This window comes from Branchiostoma lanceolatum, chromosome 17, assembly GCF_035083965.1.
Source record: "Branchiostoma lanceolatum isolate klBraLanc5 chromosome 17, klBraLanc5.hap2, whole genome shotgun sequence".
Taxonomy (NCBI): domain Eukaryota; kingdom Metazoa; phylum Chordata; class Leptocardii; order Amphioxiformes; family Branchiostomatidae; genus Branchiostoma; species Branchiostoma lanceolatum.
In genome coordinates this window covers 7963689-7979593 of record NC_089738.1, presented here as the reverse complement: position 1 = coordinate 7979593, position 15905 = coordinate 7963689, and the positions used below count along the sequence as shown (strand labels likewise).

The window sequence follows — 15905 nt, the reverse complement described above, 5'->3', positions numbered from 1 at the left end:
CAGCAGAGTCCATTCCTCTATCAGTTATGTCATAACTGAGTAAATTCTGCCTTTGGATAAGTTGTAGGAGTCTGACAGGTATAACTAGCCTGGAGTCCAGCCTTGATAGCTTTGGATCGCCGTATAGTTAGCCTCTACCAGGCTTTGCGGATCGCTAAGGAAATAGTAGAAATTGGCCAAATGAAGTGAAATGTATAAAGGGAGTCGGCTACGGAGAGAGGGTCCAATAGCCTGCGAATGAAACCCTCCATGGCCAAAGCCCCCCGGCAAATGTTCTCCCTATAGCCGGCGCGGTTAGTCTGGTAGAGACTACCGTATATATAGTAGCGATCGTTGGGAGAGCACCAAAGCAAACAAGGCTAGACTACAGGCTACTGTACAACACCATTTAGGTGGAGTACAACAGAACCCCTGTGAAGCTGATATAGCGGCTACTGTTACTGTGTATGGCATATGTGTTAGGACTCCCGATAGCCAGCCAGACTCGGTGACCTTGCTCCAACTCCAGCACTGCTGTGTTTGACCCGCTGCCAGAATTACGGGGAATACCGGGCGCCCACATGGCAAGCTGAAAAAATATTTAAGTCGTGTAAAGCTTAAATTACCCACCACAAATGTCCACACACCACAAGCATGGAAGTGATTATTTGTTATTGATATCTATCACAGAAAATGATCAGATTTGTCTTGTTATGATTACCTGAAATTCACCATTTTTCATCAGCTTGACAAAGGCATTGTTTTCTAGCTTTGCCAGTGCCGAGAAGCTTGAAAAATACAAGAAAAGGTAACGTTAGCTCATACACACGCAACTCATGTCATCATTTATTTCCTATGAATAACGTATTTAGTTTTGTTAAAAACATTCAGAAATTTAAACAAAAATAGAAAAAAGGATGAAAAAAAGAAAAGAAACAAACGAAGTCGGGAAAAAAGATCCAGCTAGTCTACCTAAACAGATAGACACCCGGATGTTGACAGTTGAAGACGGAGAGGTTGGTGACGTCAGGAAAGCTTCCGCCAACGTCAGTCAGCACATGGTCAAAGGTCACGGTCAGGTCAGCTGTACTAGACACCGGGCCCAGACCGGTGGAACGGGTCAGGGTGAAGGCAACCTGAAAATCATGAAAACATCTATTTTGATGCAACAGGTGAAAGGTCAAGGTAAAGCGTGTCCCATTAAAGTGTAAGTGCACAGTCATTGCCTTTTTTAAGAACCTCATACTTTGAACTCATTCATATTTTTATACTGTGATTCCATAATGAACATTGCCTTACAACGGCCAGTAGTACTAGCAGTGTTGTGTTTCTTTTACAATGACAATGACATGATTTCTAGTGACTGATAATGACACACGAGGAAAAATCATAAAGTTGTAACTTACACGGGAATATGTTTGTAGTGTGGGATCCATCGTGGGCATGGGGCAGCCAACGTTCCCTGGTGTCACTGGGAAAGGGGAGGACAGATTCCTTTAGTGAACAACATGTACGATATTCAATATTGGGATGCTGTGATTCCTAACAAATCAACGAGTTCAGAAAAAAACTTGTTTTTCTTTTGCCTACTACAGAACCCGGGGTTGTAAATCCAAAGTACACAGATCACACAAGGATGCCGCACTATTGCGATTGACTAGTTCCTACGGGGGTACGGATTGTAGAATTCGGCAAAAAGAGGAAACGTTGGCCAGGAGAAGCAGTCAGGGGGATGGCTATCATTCCTCTCCGAAATGAAACCCTGCAAATGAAATACTATGGTGACAAATGTTCTCCCCATCGCAAGCATAGCTAATCTGGCGAGACTACTGTTGCGGTGTACTCCTGTAAACGCTACCCTTGAAACAAAGTAGCTACACATGTTAATGATGCTTTTTTACTCCGGAAGCTCATTTCAAAGCCATCTATAACCTATAGAACTCCACGACCTTCCTTGCAAAACGGTGAGAAGAACTGCGAGCGTCCACACGGCCATTGTTGTATCTGTAGAAGGAACTGTTAACAGCACGGAGAACTGTTACTAGTATTTATGTTGGGCTAGTTTCCTACCAGACTCCATAGGTCGTTTGAAAAATAAAAATGAAGATTGGCCGAATAGACCTAAATAGACAGCTAGAAAACGTGCCAGATGAGTTTAATAGCCGGTCTGGGAGTACGGTATGCAACCAAGGTTATACTGTACTCCCAGGCCGGTTAACTCTGCCGGGTTATCTGTCTATTTGGCCAATTTCTACCATTTTACCAGGCAGTGACCTATTCGGAGTCTGGGATACCTTAGTTTAGCAGTCAAAATTGATTAAAACCTTTTTTTCTTCAAATTCTTTCTAAGAAGTGTTGCTGACGTTGTGCACACTGCAGCCATTGGTTGAAGGTGACTTTGGAAACACTAAAGTTCATTCGGTGGTCATAATTAAGAACGGGGCTTATGACAGCGTATACACATCTGGGCGGGTCAGAAACCGTATAATATATACTTCTTCAGAAAAAAACTAAACATTATGTAAATTCAGAGCTTTCAGAATATTATAACACTTTTCTTTCTAACACCTCCAAGAAAGAATAAGTTATCCTGATCACCAACCAGTCAAGACAAACAGCTACTGAATATCAATATAACGCGTAGTGCTTCTATGTAATTACAGTGAAGGTGAAAAAATGATACGGCACAAATTTAAGTACAATAAGATACAATGAAGACAGAAACAACAGAGCTAAATATATGATGTAGCGTTACGTTATGTTTACTATGGAGGTTTATCATTCTTAAACTTCACTAGAATGTATTCTTAACAAGAAAAGCATCAAAGAACGAAAACCCAGACATGAAAACGGGGAAGTTTTGAACTCACCCTCCGTAGGCAGAAGTGATGAAGAAATATTTCCTCTAGTCACAGCCTACTGCTTTGTTATATATATACTGATTGGTTACATGTAGTAAAGCCTTATGAAAGTGTTTTCCCTAGTGGCCCATATGGCCTTTATTGTAATTCCCGTCTTAAATTGTGTTCTTGACCTTAAATTCTACGCCTGTATCGAGACTCAAGTTTTCAAAAACAAATTCCACCAGCCACAAAACTGTAAAAAGTTCAAGATTTTATTTGTCAGCGTCGTATTGAAGAATTTTATTGGTAGTGCCGACAGGACGCTTTTGTCAAAACACCGTCTCAGAATGTTATATACTACGTACGTCTAGTGTCCACCTGTTTTTACACTCGTATATCTGGATGAAAATTAAAATCTTAGATCGTGAATGATTACGATAGATTGGAATGTGCTCTTAATACATTTATTGTCATCTTGTGGATATTAATGGATACGAGCCCTCGGTAAACATACCATACATATACATGACATGCACGTGTTAAGCTTGCTTGTTTACATAAACTCAGCTTGTTTGCTCAGTTAGATTCTTCGCTTGTCGCCTTTCTCTCTGTCTCTCTCTAGCGCGCTCTCTCTTTCTCTTTCTCTCTCATTTTCTCTCCCTTCCCCTCTCTCTGTCTAGCCCCGTCTCCCTCGTTTCTGCCCCATCAGAGATAGTTAGCAAAATAAAGCAGACATTTTCTCAAAGACAAATCGTGTGCTTGTGACAGTCAGAGAAATGTTTATTTATCGTAACCTTCTAGACCTACTGTGACTTGAGCTTTCGGTCACTTTTACAACAACACTTTCTACACATGAAAGAACAACTGCACCACACGGCCCCTAGTACAGCTGTACAGACAGCCAATAGGAACGCCACCACGTCGAGTAGGTAGTACTGGTAGAAGGGCAGCTCCACGGCGCGTGCGCGGAGATGGGGCAGTCGGCCATGTTTGATGACGTGTTCTATCCACCAGACGGCCCGCTCCATGGGTGACTGGGGCTGGTCACGGTGCAGGCGGGACAGGCGGGCTGCAGTCTCCCGGTAGCTGCGGAAAGGCAGAACATAGGTATAGAGGCACCCACACTCAAAGCAGAACACCCCTCATACTAACGATTATGTCCCTGGTGCTGGACACTTTCCACACTAACAATTATGTCCCTGGTGCTAAACACTTAACAAAGTAACATTACTGTCCCTGGGACTATATACGAACATCACTGTCCTTGGTGCTGTTCACTTTCCACACTTATATAACAGTCCCTGATACTGAACATGTCTCAAATTGACAATTATGTCCCTGGTGCTGGACACTTTACATACTAACAACACTGTCCCTGGTGCTGAACTCTTTCCACACTAACAACACTGTCCCTGGTGCTGAACACTTTCCACACCAATAACACTGTACCTGGTGCTGAACACTTTCCACACCAATAACACTGTCCCTGGTGCTGAACACGTCCCACACTAACAACACTGTCCCTGGTGCTGAACACGTCCCACACTAACAACACTGTCCTTGGTGCTGATCACATTCCACACTAACAACACTGTCCCTGGTGCTCAACACTCCCACGCCAACAAAACTGACCCTGGTACTCAACACTTTCCACACTAACAACACTGTACCTGGTGCTGAATACTTCCAAAACTAACAACACTGTCCCTGGTGCTGAACACTTTCCACACTAACAACACTGTCCTTGGTACTGAACACTTTGCACACTAATAACACTGCCACGGGTGCTGAACACTTTCCACACTACCAACACTGTCCCTGGTGCTGAACACTTTCCACACTACCAACACTGTCCCTGGTGCTGAACACTTTCCACACCAACAACACTGTCCCTGGTGCTGAACACTTTCCGCACTAACAACACTGTCCTTGGTGCTGAACACTTTCCACACTACCAACACTGTCCCTGGTGCTGAACACTTTCCACACCAACAACACTGTCCCTGGTGCTGAACACTTTCCACACTAACAACATTGTCCCTGGTGCTGAACACTTTCCATAATAACAGCGTTGTCCCTGGTGCTGAACACTTTACACACTAACAACACTGTTCTTAGTGCTGAACACTTTCCACACTAACAAAAATGTACCTGGTATCTTAACACAGAGCTGCCATGCTAACCAGTAGTACCTGTTGTTGTAGAGAACACGAAGAATGGCCTGGTACAGCTGGTCCGTGGTCACCGTACCAATGTCTAGCTTCACCCCCAGCCCTCTGGCCACCACCTGGGCGGCGTTACCGGGATGGTCCCCGAACTGCGGCAGACAAACCATGGGCACCCCATGGTACAGCGCCTCGCACACGCCGTTATAACCAGCATGGTTTATAAAGACTTTGGTCTTCGGATGGCCTGTGTCAAATTGATCCAATCAGAAAGAATGTTATCAGAACAGACATTCGCAATATTGAATGATCTTCCATGGATTATATCTTTTCAAAAACAAGCTGGCTTATAGATTGTTTGCGCTCACGTGACTATGACGTAGGGATTGTCCGCCATGCTGGATGGTTAAACCTAAAAGGTAAATTTGACAGGTAAATGTGTAATGACAGACGCGTAACTGTAAAAAAAAACACATACACGTGCAAATTTATAGGTCTAGCATTTCCAGGTTTAGCCGACCAACGTGGCGGCTGTGACGTCATGTGCAAGCAACCTTTTGATTGGTTGATTCTAATTTTCTGGTTCGTTGCCATTTTCTTGCAGCTTGGGTGTCATCCTATTTGGTATACAGTGGCTCCCATACTTGCGCCCTCTTTAAATATATAAGAGAGTAAGCTTGGGGGCCCAGGTAAACTGAATAGGATAGCATCCAGACTTTTGTTGTTGTTGTTGCTTTATCGATTCGTCGTAATGGAATTGAAGCCGTGCACTATCGAATGTGCGCGATCTAGAATGCGTGCCGTACCGAGCAGGTCGTTCTGAGGCAGCCACTTCATCAGCTTGGTGTTGTTGCCCAGACCGGGCGGCTTCTCTCCCACGTACCGCCACACCACCTTCTGTCGGAGTCGGGCCAAGGCCGTGGTGAAGACTTCTAGCTGTTCCGGTGACATATTCTGCACCACCGTCCCGAAACTGACAACAGCCACTCCGTCCTCTCCGGAAGACTGCATGAACGCTTCCAGGTCCTAGATGGATAAAGCAGTTAGCCAAACACAAGCCAAAAGAGGATCAGAATGTCAAATGACGCCTTGTATCAACGTTAACGTCACTTTCTCACTCACTCACTCAGTCAGTCAGTCAGTAGCAAATGCCCAACTCCATGTTGAACATACCTCTTGCGAAACAAGAGTTCGGTAACCTCATACCTCCATGAAAATGCCTGATGCTATCACTTACCATTAAGATGATTTATGACTCTTTCGCATCACTTATGCAAATTAGGTCCTCTTTTGCATAATTGGTGTCTGTTAATGCTTCACCTGCCATAGATCACATATGTTATTTGTGTTAAAGTCAAAGTATGCCTTTGTACAGCTTTGGTCCGCTTTCAAACGAGTCAGTGTAACAACCCTCGGGAAGCGGACCAGCTAGGGTCGACGGACTCACCTCGGGAAGCGGCGCGGCCTCACGGACGTTCAGTCCGCCGACCTGGACCATGTCGGGCATGGTGGGGCGGGGGAAATCCAGCACGAGGTCGGTTTGATACAGCCACAACGTCGTACGGGACATAACGCCCAGTGTAGTCTCTCCCTCCCCAAGGAACTCACGGGCCACACCGTCATACACGCTACTCGCCATCCAGCGTCTCGCTACGTGAGTAATACTGTAAAGGCCAACGTTTTGAAGTCTCTGTAGAAAAGTCATTTGATCGGTAAAATCCGTTTCGACTGACGCTACGTAGGACAGGGGGAGGGGTACACCCGTAGCTTTGACGTCCTGAAAGTAAAGATCATAACGCATGACGGCGATATTGGGAAGCCCGACGTCTATATGAGCTGCCATCAGAGCCCCACAGGGGTAGAGGGGGTCAGTAATAGCTACGCTGTACTGTTGCGCCCTCAGGCGACTCACCAGGGTACTGTCCCTCAGAAGTAGGTCACAGTGTTTGGTCATCGTCCCGGTCATATCGATACCTGCTTCCAAGGTATGGAAAACAGATTGAGACGCCTGCCCAGCCATTGACAAGTAGTATTCTATAAGTTCATTGATTCGTGCCCCCGTTCCGTTGTCTTGAAAGCTCTCAAACGAAAAATCAGGCCTCTCTGTCCGTCTTGTCTCTTCAAGATCTTTGGGAAGAACTACAGTGATGCTATGACCCTTGTCCACTAATGCTTGGCCGATTTCTGCAAAGATCAACCAATGGCTGTAGAAACTTGGCATATGGAACATCAGAACATTCTCTGCACTGTTCCTGTGGCTTGTCAGAAGACATAGGACTACGAGCAGAATGACCGAGCACTGAAGTTTACCCCTCATGTCGCTAAGCAAGCTCGGTACTTTCCTGACTTCGACGAATGCTCGTATAAGTGATGGAAGCTCAAAGCAATAAGCTGTGGATTACGTTAACGAGCAGAGTGCTGATTGGCAATTACTTGTACACTACGTACGTTTCGGCCAATCACAGCGGACTTAATGAGGCACCTGTTGTTTGCATGAGGCCAACATGAGACTAGATAGACAGCCAGAGTAAGCAGGTTATGTACACAACGATCTGCCGGCAATCGTGTGTGACGTTTTCATGTGTTCCCATTGTTCCATCTCCAAGCAGATATACGGCTTTGGTTCGTTTTTACGTCTAATCCCAGTTTCTTCTGGGTGGTTTGATTTTATCTCCGTTTGCCTGTAGCACAACAAGGGTGTCGAATAAACCCAAAATAGCTTTCCAAGTTTGCGCTTGTAAAGGTCTTGCATTTCATCTTGTGCAAAACTCTGGTCAGAACTGTTTCACCATCATATTGTTTGTTTAGCTGAGATTAAGGACCGTGTGAAAAGATCCCTAAAGGCGCAAAGGTCATATTGCCGGCTTTGGGGCCTGACGAAGAGGCTACATAATAATATCAATGCTACTCCAGTCTAATTATAAATGACGTAAACTACGTATTCAGTAAGTATGATATGAATTGGTATTGAATTTTCATTTGAGTTGAATGTGTGATAGTTGTGTGCCGATTTGTTAAAAATAGAGAGAACGCTAGCGACCCCCCAAAACACCCCTCCCAATAAAATGGTATGGCGGCCCTGCGACGTCACAATTCAAGATGGCGGCCATCACAATTCAAGATGGCGGCCACCATACATGCCAACGGCTCCAACAAAGGTTTTGCTACGCAAACCTGTAACTAAGCAGAAGTAACCATGTAGGTGATGTTTATACGTATCGCTTAGAAACGTACAGTGCAGGTGAGGCCGCAGAACTGGACTAGAGAGCAGCTCTTCTTCTAAAAGCGACGCCTGGCGAAAAATGTTTGAATCACAGTAGAGACGTAACCGCCCTTCAAGTGCCCTCTGCTGCAAAACGACACGTGTGCGTTAGAAGTTATAACCAGTGTTGTTTCGACACGTACTACTAAACCCACTTCTTACTATCCCAGCGGAACTAAACGTGGCCGGCCATAGACAGCATCAACTCAAGATCGAAGTTCTGCCACGTGTACAACATCTTTTCGACACGTATACCTAACAAACAGTTCACCACTACAGCTACATGCAAAATTATTCAACCCCCCTTGCATTTTGGACATTTTGGCAAATTGAGGAACTTTACAGCTGCATAATGTTACTAAATCATATAAGTGATGAACAGATATGTTATTACAGTCTGATATTACAGCAAAAGTTAAGATTTTTTCATAGTCCATCCAAAATAGCAACTTTCACACAAATAGTACGTTGCAAAATTATTCAACCCCCTATGAGGGTTTGTCTTCAGTACTTAGTGCAGCACCCCTATTTATCTGAAAGCTGAATTCACCTGATGTAGACGTGAACGATAGCTTGTCACAAGCTTCTGGCAGTGCTCTTTGGGAATTTCGGCCCATTTCTCATGGGCAATGGTCTCCGGCTAGCAATTTTCCGAGGTTTACGTACCGCAACAGCTTTCAATAGATCCAATCCAAAATTTTGAACTGAGTTTAAGTCTGGAGACTGTTATGGGTACTCAAGAACCTTCCAGGTTCTTTTTCTGCCCAAACATACGTGGATGTCGATGTGTGCTGGGGGTTATTGTCTTGCTGGAATGTCCAATGACTCCCCAGCTTCAACTCCATAACTGACCTGGCGACATTCTTGGCCAGAATTTCAGCAGCCACGGTGATATTTCTTAGAAGACAGGTGGACAAGAACCATATGATTACTGCAAAAGTCCAGAAAATCAATTTGGCTGAAGGACAAACTGTTGTTTCAGTGGACACAGTGCGCCGCACACTTCATGCTGAAGGGCTCAATGCCAGAAAACCAAGACCCACACCATTGCTGAAGCCATGCGACAAAAAAAGTTGCCTCCAGCATGCTCAAAACAACCTACTAATGCCACAGTAGTTTTTGGACACTGTTATATTGACTGACGAAACAAAAAAACTTGACCTCTTTGGTCCTCCGGGTCAGAGGTATGTTTGGCACAGGAAAGACTAAGCATACGCAAAGAGGAACACCCTGCCTACTGTGAAGCATGGTGATGGGTCTGAGATTCTTTGGGGGTGTTTTGCTTCTAATGGCACTGGGAATATCCACCGTGATGAAGGCATCATGAAATAAAACCAGTACTAGGATATTCTGGCCAGGAAGGTTACCAATTCCGTTAAAAAGTTGAAGCTGGGGCGTCATTGGACATTCCAGCAAGACAATAACCCCCAGCACACATCGACATCCACGTATGTTTGGTCAGAAAAAGAACCTGGAAGGTTCTTGAGTACCCATAACACTCTCCAGACTTTAACCCAGTTGAGAATTTTTGGTTGGATCTGAAGACAGCAGTTGCGACACGTAAACCTCAGAAAATTGCTGAGCTGGAGACCATTACCTACGAGAAATAAGCTGAAATTCCCAAAGAGCACTGCCAGAAGCTTGTGACAAGCTATCGTTCACGTCTACATCAAGTGAATTCAGCTTTTAGATAAATAGGGGTGCTACACTAAGTACTAAAGACAAACCCTCATAGGGGGTTGAATAATTTTGCAACGTACTATTTGTGTGAAAGTTGCTATTTTGGATGGACTATGAAAAAAATCTTAACTTTTGCTGTAATATCAGACTGTAATAACATATCTGTTCATCACTTATATGATTTAGTAACATTATGCAGCTGTAAAGTTCCTCAATTTGCCAAAATGTCCGAAATGCAAGGGGGGTTGAATAATTTTGCATGTAGCTGTATATACAAATACTAGTATGCCATATACCTTGTCTGTTGTGTTACACAACTGGTGGAGTGAGGAAACCGTTCTCTACCGTACCAGCCCGACTAGTCCGGCGGTTAGTGAGGAAAATAGTGAGTGTGAAAGAGTGAGAGTACATGTACTTTGATTGAGGGTACGCATAATATTTTTGGTAAACATATTTTTTTGAGGATTTTAGTTTTGGTCTTCGCAACCAGGATGATACGATAAATGATTATAATGCCGTATTGTAAAAATTGTACGGTAATTTTTCATGTTGAGGTCCAGAAATACGAATATTTCTGTCTTATATGATGACATATTTCGTCATGAAACGTTACAAAACGTGTACGATATGTTCGTTTTAGGTCCGGAAATACGAATGTTGGTTCTTTTTTGGTAACATACTCGGTTATGAAACCTTGCGAAACATATACCACGTGTTCGTTTTAAACAGCGCCCCCCCAATAAACCATGCGGAGTACGTACTGCTTGTTCATTGGACTCCTCGTTGCCATGGCAACTGCAGAGAACCCCGCCCCACAAGAGCCTACGTCATTGGCTGACGTCAACAGCGAGTTTGCCCTGGAGCTGTACAAGACGCTCCACAAGGATCATCCCGAGAACATCTTCTTCTCGCCCTTCAGTATCTCCACCTGTCTGGCCATGACTTACCTGGGGGCAAGGAATGATACGGCACAACAGGTGAGCTAAAGGAATGATACAGCACAACAGGTGAGCTAAAGGAATGATACAGCACAACAGGTGAGCTAAAGGAATGATACAGCACAACAGGTGAGCTCAGGTGAGCTGAAGGAATGATACAGCACAACAGGTAAGTTAAAGGAATAATACAGCACATCAGGTAAGTTAAAGGAATAATCAAGGAGGTTTAGCACATCAGGTAAGTTAAAGGAATGATACAGCACAACAGGTGAGCTGAAGGAATGATACAGCACAACAGGTGAGCTAAAGGAATGATACAGCACAACAGGTGAGCTAAAGGAATGATACAGCACAACAGGTGAGCTAAAGGAATGATACAGCACAACAGGTGAGCTAAAGGAATGATACAGCACAACAGGTGAGCTCAGGTGAGCTGAAGGAATGATACAGCACAACAGGTAAGTTAAAGGAATAATACAGCACATCAGGTAAGTTAAAGGAATAATCAAGGAGGTTTAGCACATCAGGTTAGTTAAAGGAATGATACAGCACAACAGGTGAGCTGAAGGAATGATACAGCACAACAGGTGAGCTAAAGGAATGATACAGCACAACAGGTGAGCTAAAGGAATGATACAGCACAACAGGTGAGCTAAAGGAATGATACAGCACAACAGGTGAGCTAAAGGAATGATACAGCACAACAGGTGAGCTCAGGTGAGCTGAAGGAATGATACAGCACAACAGGTAAGTTAAAGGAATAATACAGCACATCAGGTAAGTTAAAGGAATAATCAAGGAGGTTTAGCACATCAGGTAAGTTAAAGGAATGATACAGCACAACAGGTGAGCTGAAGGAATGATACAGCACAACAGGTGAGCTAAAGGAATGATACAGCACAACAGGTGAGCGTTACAAAGTGTGACCCCATGCCTACACCTATACAAGAAAAGTTAGCACGTCGGCACGCCGTAGAAGGTAATGCGTATATGGTAATTAGCCTGCTATCTCAACCTGTTATAGCTGCCGAATCTATAATCTTTAATTGTTCTAGTGGGTCAACATTGCATCGGAGTAACAGTCGTTGCACAAGATATGTCTTTGGACAGAACTAAATAAAACGTATATACGAGATATTAACCTTAGATACGCTAACACGACCTTAGACACTCACGTTCTGCCGACGTGCTATACAAGTTGTGGAAAACTACATGGGCCTAAACAATATCCATTTCCCCAAGTAGGATCTGCTTGGAGATCATATTCGTAGTATTGTTTGCAATGTCACTAGTTGTAATCGTATGCCTGTATTTCCTGTACAGAACAATATAGATTTTGAAAAAAAAAAGTTTACTGAGTCCCATGTAGGGGGAGTCGCATATGTGGCGGTAATACGAGGTAATAAACATATCATTTGGTGTTTGCATATATATATATATATCATATATGTACCAATGTAAGGGCCCTGTCACACTTGTGCGTATATTAAAGTGCGCGTGAGTTGCGCATTAACATGCACGGTTTGCGGGGAGAAAGTTGTTTTCTACTTTGACCCACCGTTGTGCAGCCAAGTGATCGAACCTAAGAAATCACTTAGTCGGCTGCAAACTTAACCTTAACCAAAAACATGTAAATACGCAACTCATGCGGACTTGTATATACGCACAAGTGTGGCAGGGGCTTAACACTTGTGGAAGCGTGAGTGTAACGCGCAGTGACCGCTTAAGTGTGATTCACCTCCTAAACGTTATGCTTTATATTCCAAAACAAGATGAGTCGCGTGCTGCGCTTCAACAAGTTAAACCAAACGGACTTCCACGAACGGTTCCACGACCTTCTGACCCAGCTACACCACTCAGACAGGCCCTACACACTCAAGACCGCCAACAGGCTCTTCGGTCAGAACTCCTTTAAGTTTGCACAGAAGTTTCTTGACGAAACGTCCAGGAATTACGGAGCAGAGTTGGCTCCCGTGGACTTCAGTGGAAACACCGAGGGCGCACGGCAAACTATCAACAACTGGGTAGAGGAACAAACAGATAACAGAATTCAAGAAATTATGGAGCCAGGTATGTGTCACATTTCAGTTTCATATGCTGTTTGATAGGCCCTTTGTGCTATATTTGCGGCATATAGGGAAGTGTATATGAAAACTATGATACACATATCTCTGCCTAAGTTGAGCCTGTGTCAAAATCATAACTTTTCGATTTCTTAGAATATGAATCGTAAACACATGATTGCAGTCAGCACTCAGCACACTCAGTCATCACTAATAATTATGTCACTGGTGCTGAACACTTTACACACTAACAACTCTGTCCTTGGTGCTGAGCACGTCTCACACTAACAACATTGTCCCTGGTGCTGAACACTTCCCACACTAACAACACTGTCCCTGGTGCTGAACACTTCCCACACTAACAACATTGTCCCTGGTGCTGAACACTTCCCACACTAAAAACACTGTCTCTGGTGCTGAACACTCCCCACAATAACAACACTGTCCCTGGTGCTGAACACTTCCCACACTAACAACACTGTCCCTGGTGCTGAACACTTCCCACACTAAAAACACTGTCCCTGGTGCTGAACACTTCCCACACTAACAACACTGTCCCTGGTGCTGAACACTTCCCACACTAACAACATTGTCCCTGGTGCTGAACACTTCCCACACTAAAAACACTGTCCCTGGTGCTGAACACTTTTCAGAGTAACAATACTGTCCCTTGTGCTTAACACCCTCCAAGTCCAGGGTTTAGTCCTGGGTAGGGCATCTCTGTCCCACCCGTCTTTCGGAAGGGACGCAAGAAATGTTCAGGCTAGCAACTCTTCCCAGTGAAAATGATACAAGGAAACTTGCTACCTTATGGTGTTGGCATTACATGGGTTTGAACGAACGCACGATTGATGTCTATACTGAATAATAATATATTTCTTCAGGACTTCTTTCACCAGAAACCGTCTTGGTTCTCGTCAACGCCATCTACTTCAAGGGGAGTTGGGATAGTCCATTCTACACCTCAGACACTATGCTCAGTCCTTTCCACGTCAGTCCTGAGGAAGACATACAAGTTCCCATGATGTACCAAGACGGGATGTTCAAATTAGGCCGCGATGAGAACGTGAAATGCCAGATCTTGGAGTTGCCATACAAGGGCAAGCACTTGAGTATGGTTGTGGTCTTACCAGACAAAATAGACGGACTCAACGCCATTGAAACATCTCTAACTCCTGAATTACTTCGTAGGTGGCAGAATTCTATGGTTCAAGAATACGTTGGCATTCTCATGCCGAAGTTCAAACTTGTACAAGATTTTGGGCTAAGTGAAAAGTTGTCAGAAATAGGGATGCCCGACTTGTTCGGCACGGATATATAGAATACAACACGGGGTATTCCGTATCACCCGAGGTACCAGCCCGACCGCGGGTCGGATCGCCCGACGGCCGTAGGCCGGAGGGCGATCCGACCCGCGGGAGGGCTGGGACCGAGGGTGATGCGGAATACAACGTGTTGTATTTTATTTATGTCATACCTTGGCCATACCCACCCGAGAAAACACACATTTCAATGCGGAATGCGCCAGAAGTTGAGGGAGTTTTGTGTCCTCGAACAAGAAACTGTAGCAACATTGATTCCAATCTCCGAATCCGGTATTCGAATTTCCGACGGCCGCGCAACCGACGCGTTCGAAATGCGTTCGAAATATTCTATGGAAGCCTGTGTGATAACCCTCCCGAACCCTATGTGATCCGGATAGTTATCACACGGTCCGGAACACCCGTATCAGGCCCAGGCATGACATAAGCGGACTTATCAGGCATGGTGGGATCACGTGATCTTCACGTGATAGGATCACGTGGTCTTCACGTGGACGCCCTTCTCCACAAGGCGTTTGTTGACGTCAATGAAGAGGGTACAGAAGCCGCGGCAGCGACAGCGGGGGATATCGTTCTGTCAGGGCCTACACACGAGTTCGATGCGGACCATCCCTTCCTGTTCTTTATCAAAGACAACGACACGAACTCTATCTTATTCATGGGTAGACTTGTTCGCCCAGAAGGGACTACTACCAGAAAAGACGAATTATAGAGAAGTACGATATGCATATATGACGACGAAATAGTCTCGTGTATGTAACGTGTTTATAACTATCAGATGACGAACTTTTAGTTTATGAAGTCAACAAGTCAATGTAGAATGAACTTTGATATTAAAGAATTGGTCTCGGCGTTTGTGTTTTCAAATGAACGTATTCTTTTTTTTGGCGAGGTAAGCTAGAAAAAACAAAATTGCGAACGGCCTTTTTTGTGTGCCAGACTATCGGCGGCCAACTTTTAGGGGCCCATCCATTCATTTGTCTTTTTAAAAACGCTTTAGCTTGTGCTTCCCTTTCAACAGCTATACTGTTAAGTCAGTCATTTTTATTGAAGATAATAAGTGAGTTTTTCTAGACATGGTCTAGATGAATATATTTAATACATATATCTTGGTTGGGAGAGAGTGAGTGATCTTGGTTGCCTGTTGTTTGTATTAAATGTGGCATTAAAGCAGTTTGCTGAAGCATGATTCACTGATGTTTCGTATTGAGTACGGCAACGCGTATCTTAATTCATTTCCGTTCTGCAGTGTTCTATCTGTCACATTTCTTTCCTATGGATTTGCATTTATATCTTTCGTAAACGGTTTCCTCGATCCTATAATAGTAACTTTGCTCGATTTAACCGTGAAACGTTGCATTGAAGTGACAGCCACCCGCTCATGAGAATAACTTATAAGGCAAGAACGTTTAAACCACCTTACTTCAATACTTGAAAAGAATGTGCTTTGTGACTCCAAATCATATTCAGCTACAATAAAACAGCTAATATCCCACAAAGTCAGCATTTTGACAGCCGTACTAACCGTTATATTTGAAAAAAAATGGCACAAGTTGCAATGAACAGTTTTTGTTTGCAGCAACTGATAAAGAAAGATCACGTTTTGTAAAAGCAATTTGCTGCAGATCTAACTAATTCCGCCAGGTGCGCCCC

General features: G+C 44.2%; 2 protein-coding genes and 1 pseudogene across 2 annotated transcripts; 1 reads left to right on the top strand and 2 right to left on the bottom strand.

Moving 5' to 3' along the window:
* Positions 1 to 388: 388 nt before the first annotated feature.
* LOC136423374 (complement C1q tumor necrosis factor-related protein 4-like) lies at positions 389 to 1415 on the bottom strand. The gene is made up of 4 exons (XM_066411509.1): positions 1386 to 1415; positions 952 to 1115; positions 701 to 767; positions 389 to 568 (listed from the first exon to the last, which is right to left on the bottom strand). The coding sequence occupies exons 1-4, from the start codon at positions 1413 to 1415 to the stop codon at positions 389 to 391; spliced, it is 441 nt and encodes a 146-aa protein (XP_066267606.1).
* A 2166-nt stretch (positions 1416 to 3581) lies between these two features.
* LOC136423373 (UDP-glucuronosyltransferase 2C1-like) lies at positions 3582 to 7452 on the bottom strand. Its single transcript, XM_066411508.1, has 4 exons — positions 6435 to 7452; positions 5794 to 6013; positions 5015 to 5234; positions 3582 to 3908 (listed from the first exon to the last, which is right to left on the bottom strand). The coding sequence occupies exons 1-4, from the start codon at positions 7302 to 7304 to the stop codon at positions 3626 to 3628; spliced, it is 1593 nt and encodes a 530-aa protein (XP_066267605.1). The 5' UTR covers positions 7305 to 7452; the 3' UTR covers positions 3582 to 3625.
* A 3197-nt stretch (positions 7453 to 10649) lies between these two features.
* On the top strand, positions 10650 to 15119 carry LOC136423488 (leukocyte elastase inhibitor-like; annotated as a pseudogene).
* The last annotated feature ends 786 nt before the right edge of the window (positions 15120 to 15905 follow it).

What these genes read in the sequence shown, in the direction of transcription:
- LOC136423373 (XM_066411508.1), bottom strand. Translation starts at nt 7,304, where the DNA reads ATGAGGGGTAAACTTCAGTGCTCGGTCATTCTGCTCGTAGTCCTATGT. An exon ending in AGGCCGCGCCGCTTCCCGAG is followed by an intron (nt 6,014 to 6,434) that starts GTGAGTCCGTCG and finishes TTATCCATCTAG; the next exon opens with GACCTGGAAGCGTTCATGCA. An exon ending in CGTGTTCTCTACAACAACAG is followed by an intron (nt 3,909 to 5,014) that starts GTACTACTGGTT and finishes GCCTTTCCGCAG; the next exon opens with CTACCGGGAGACTGCAGCCC.
- LOC136423374 (XM_066411509.1), bottom strand. Translation starts at nt 1,415, where the DNA reads ATGGATCCCACACTACAAACATATTCCCGT. An exon ending in CCGGGTGTCTATCTGTTTAG is followed by an intron (nt 768 to 951) that starts GTAGACTAGCTG and finishes GTATTTTTCAAG; the next exon opens with CTTCTCGGCACTGGCAAAGC. An exon ending in TGAAAAATGGTGAATTTCAG is followed by an intron (nt 569 to 700) that starts GTAATCATAACA and finishes ATATTTTTTCAG; the next exon opens with CTTGCCATGTGGGCGCCCGG.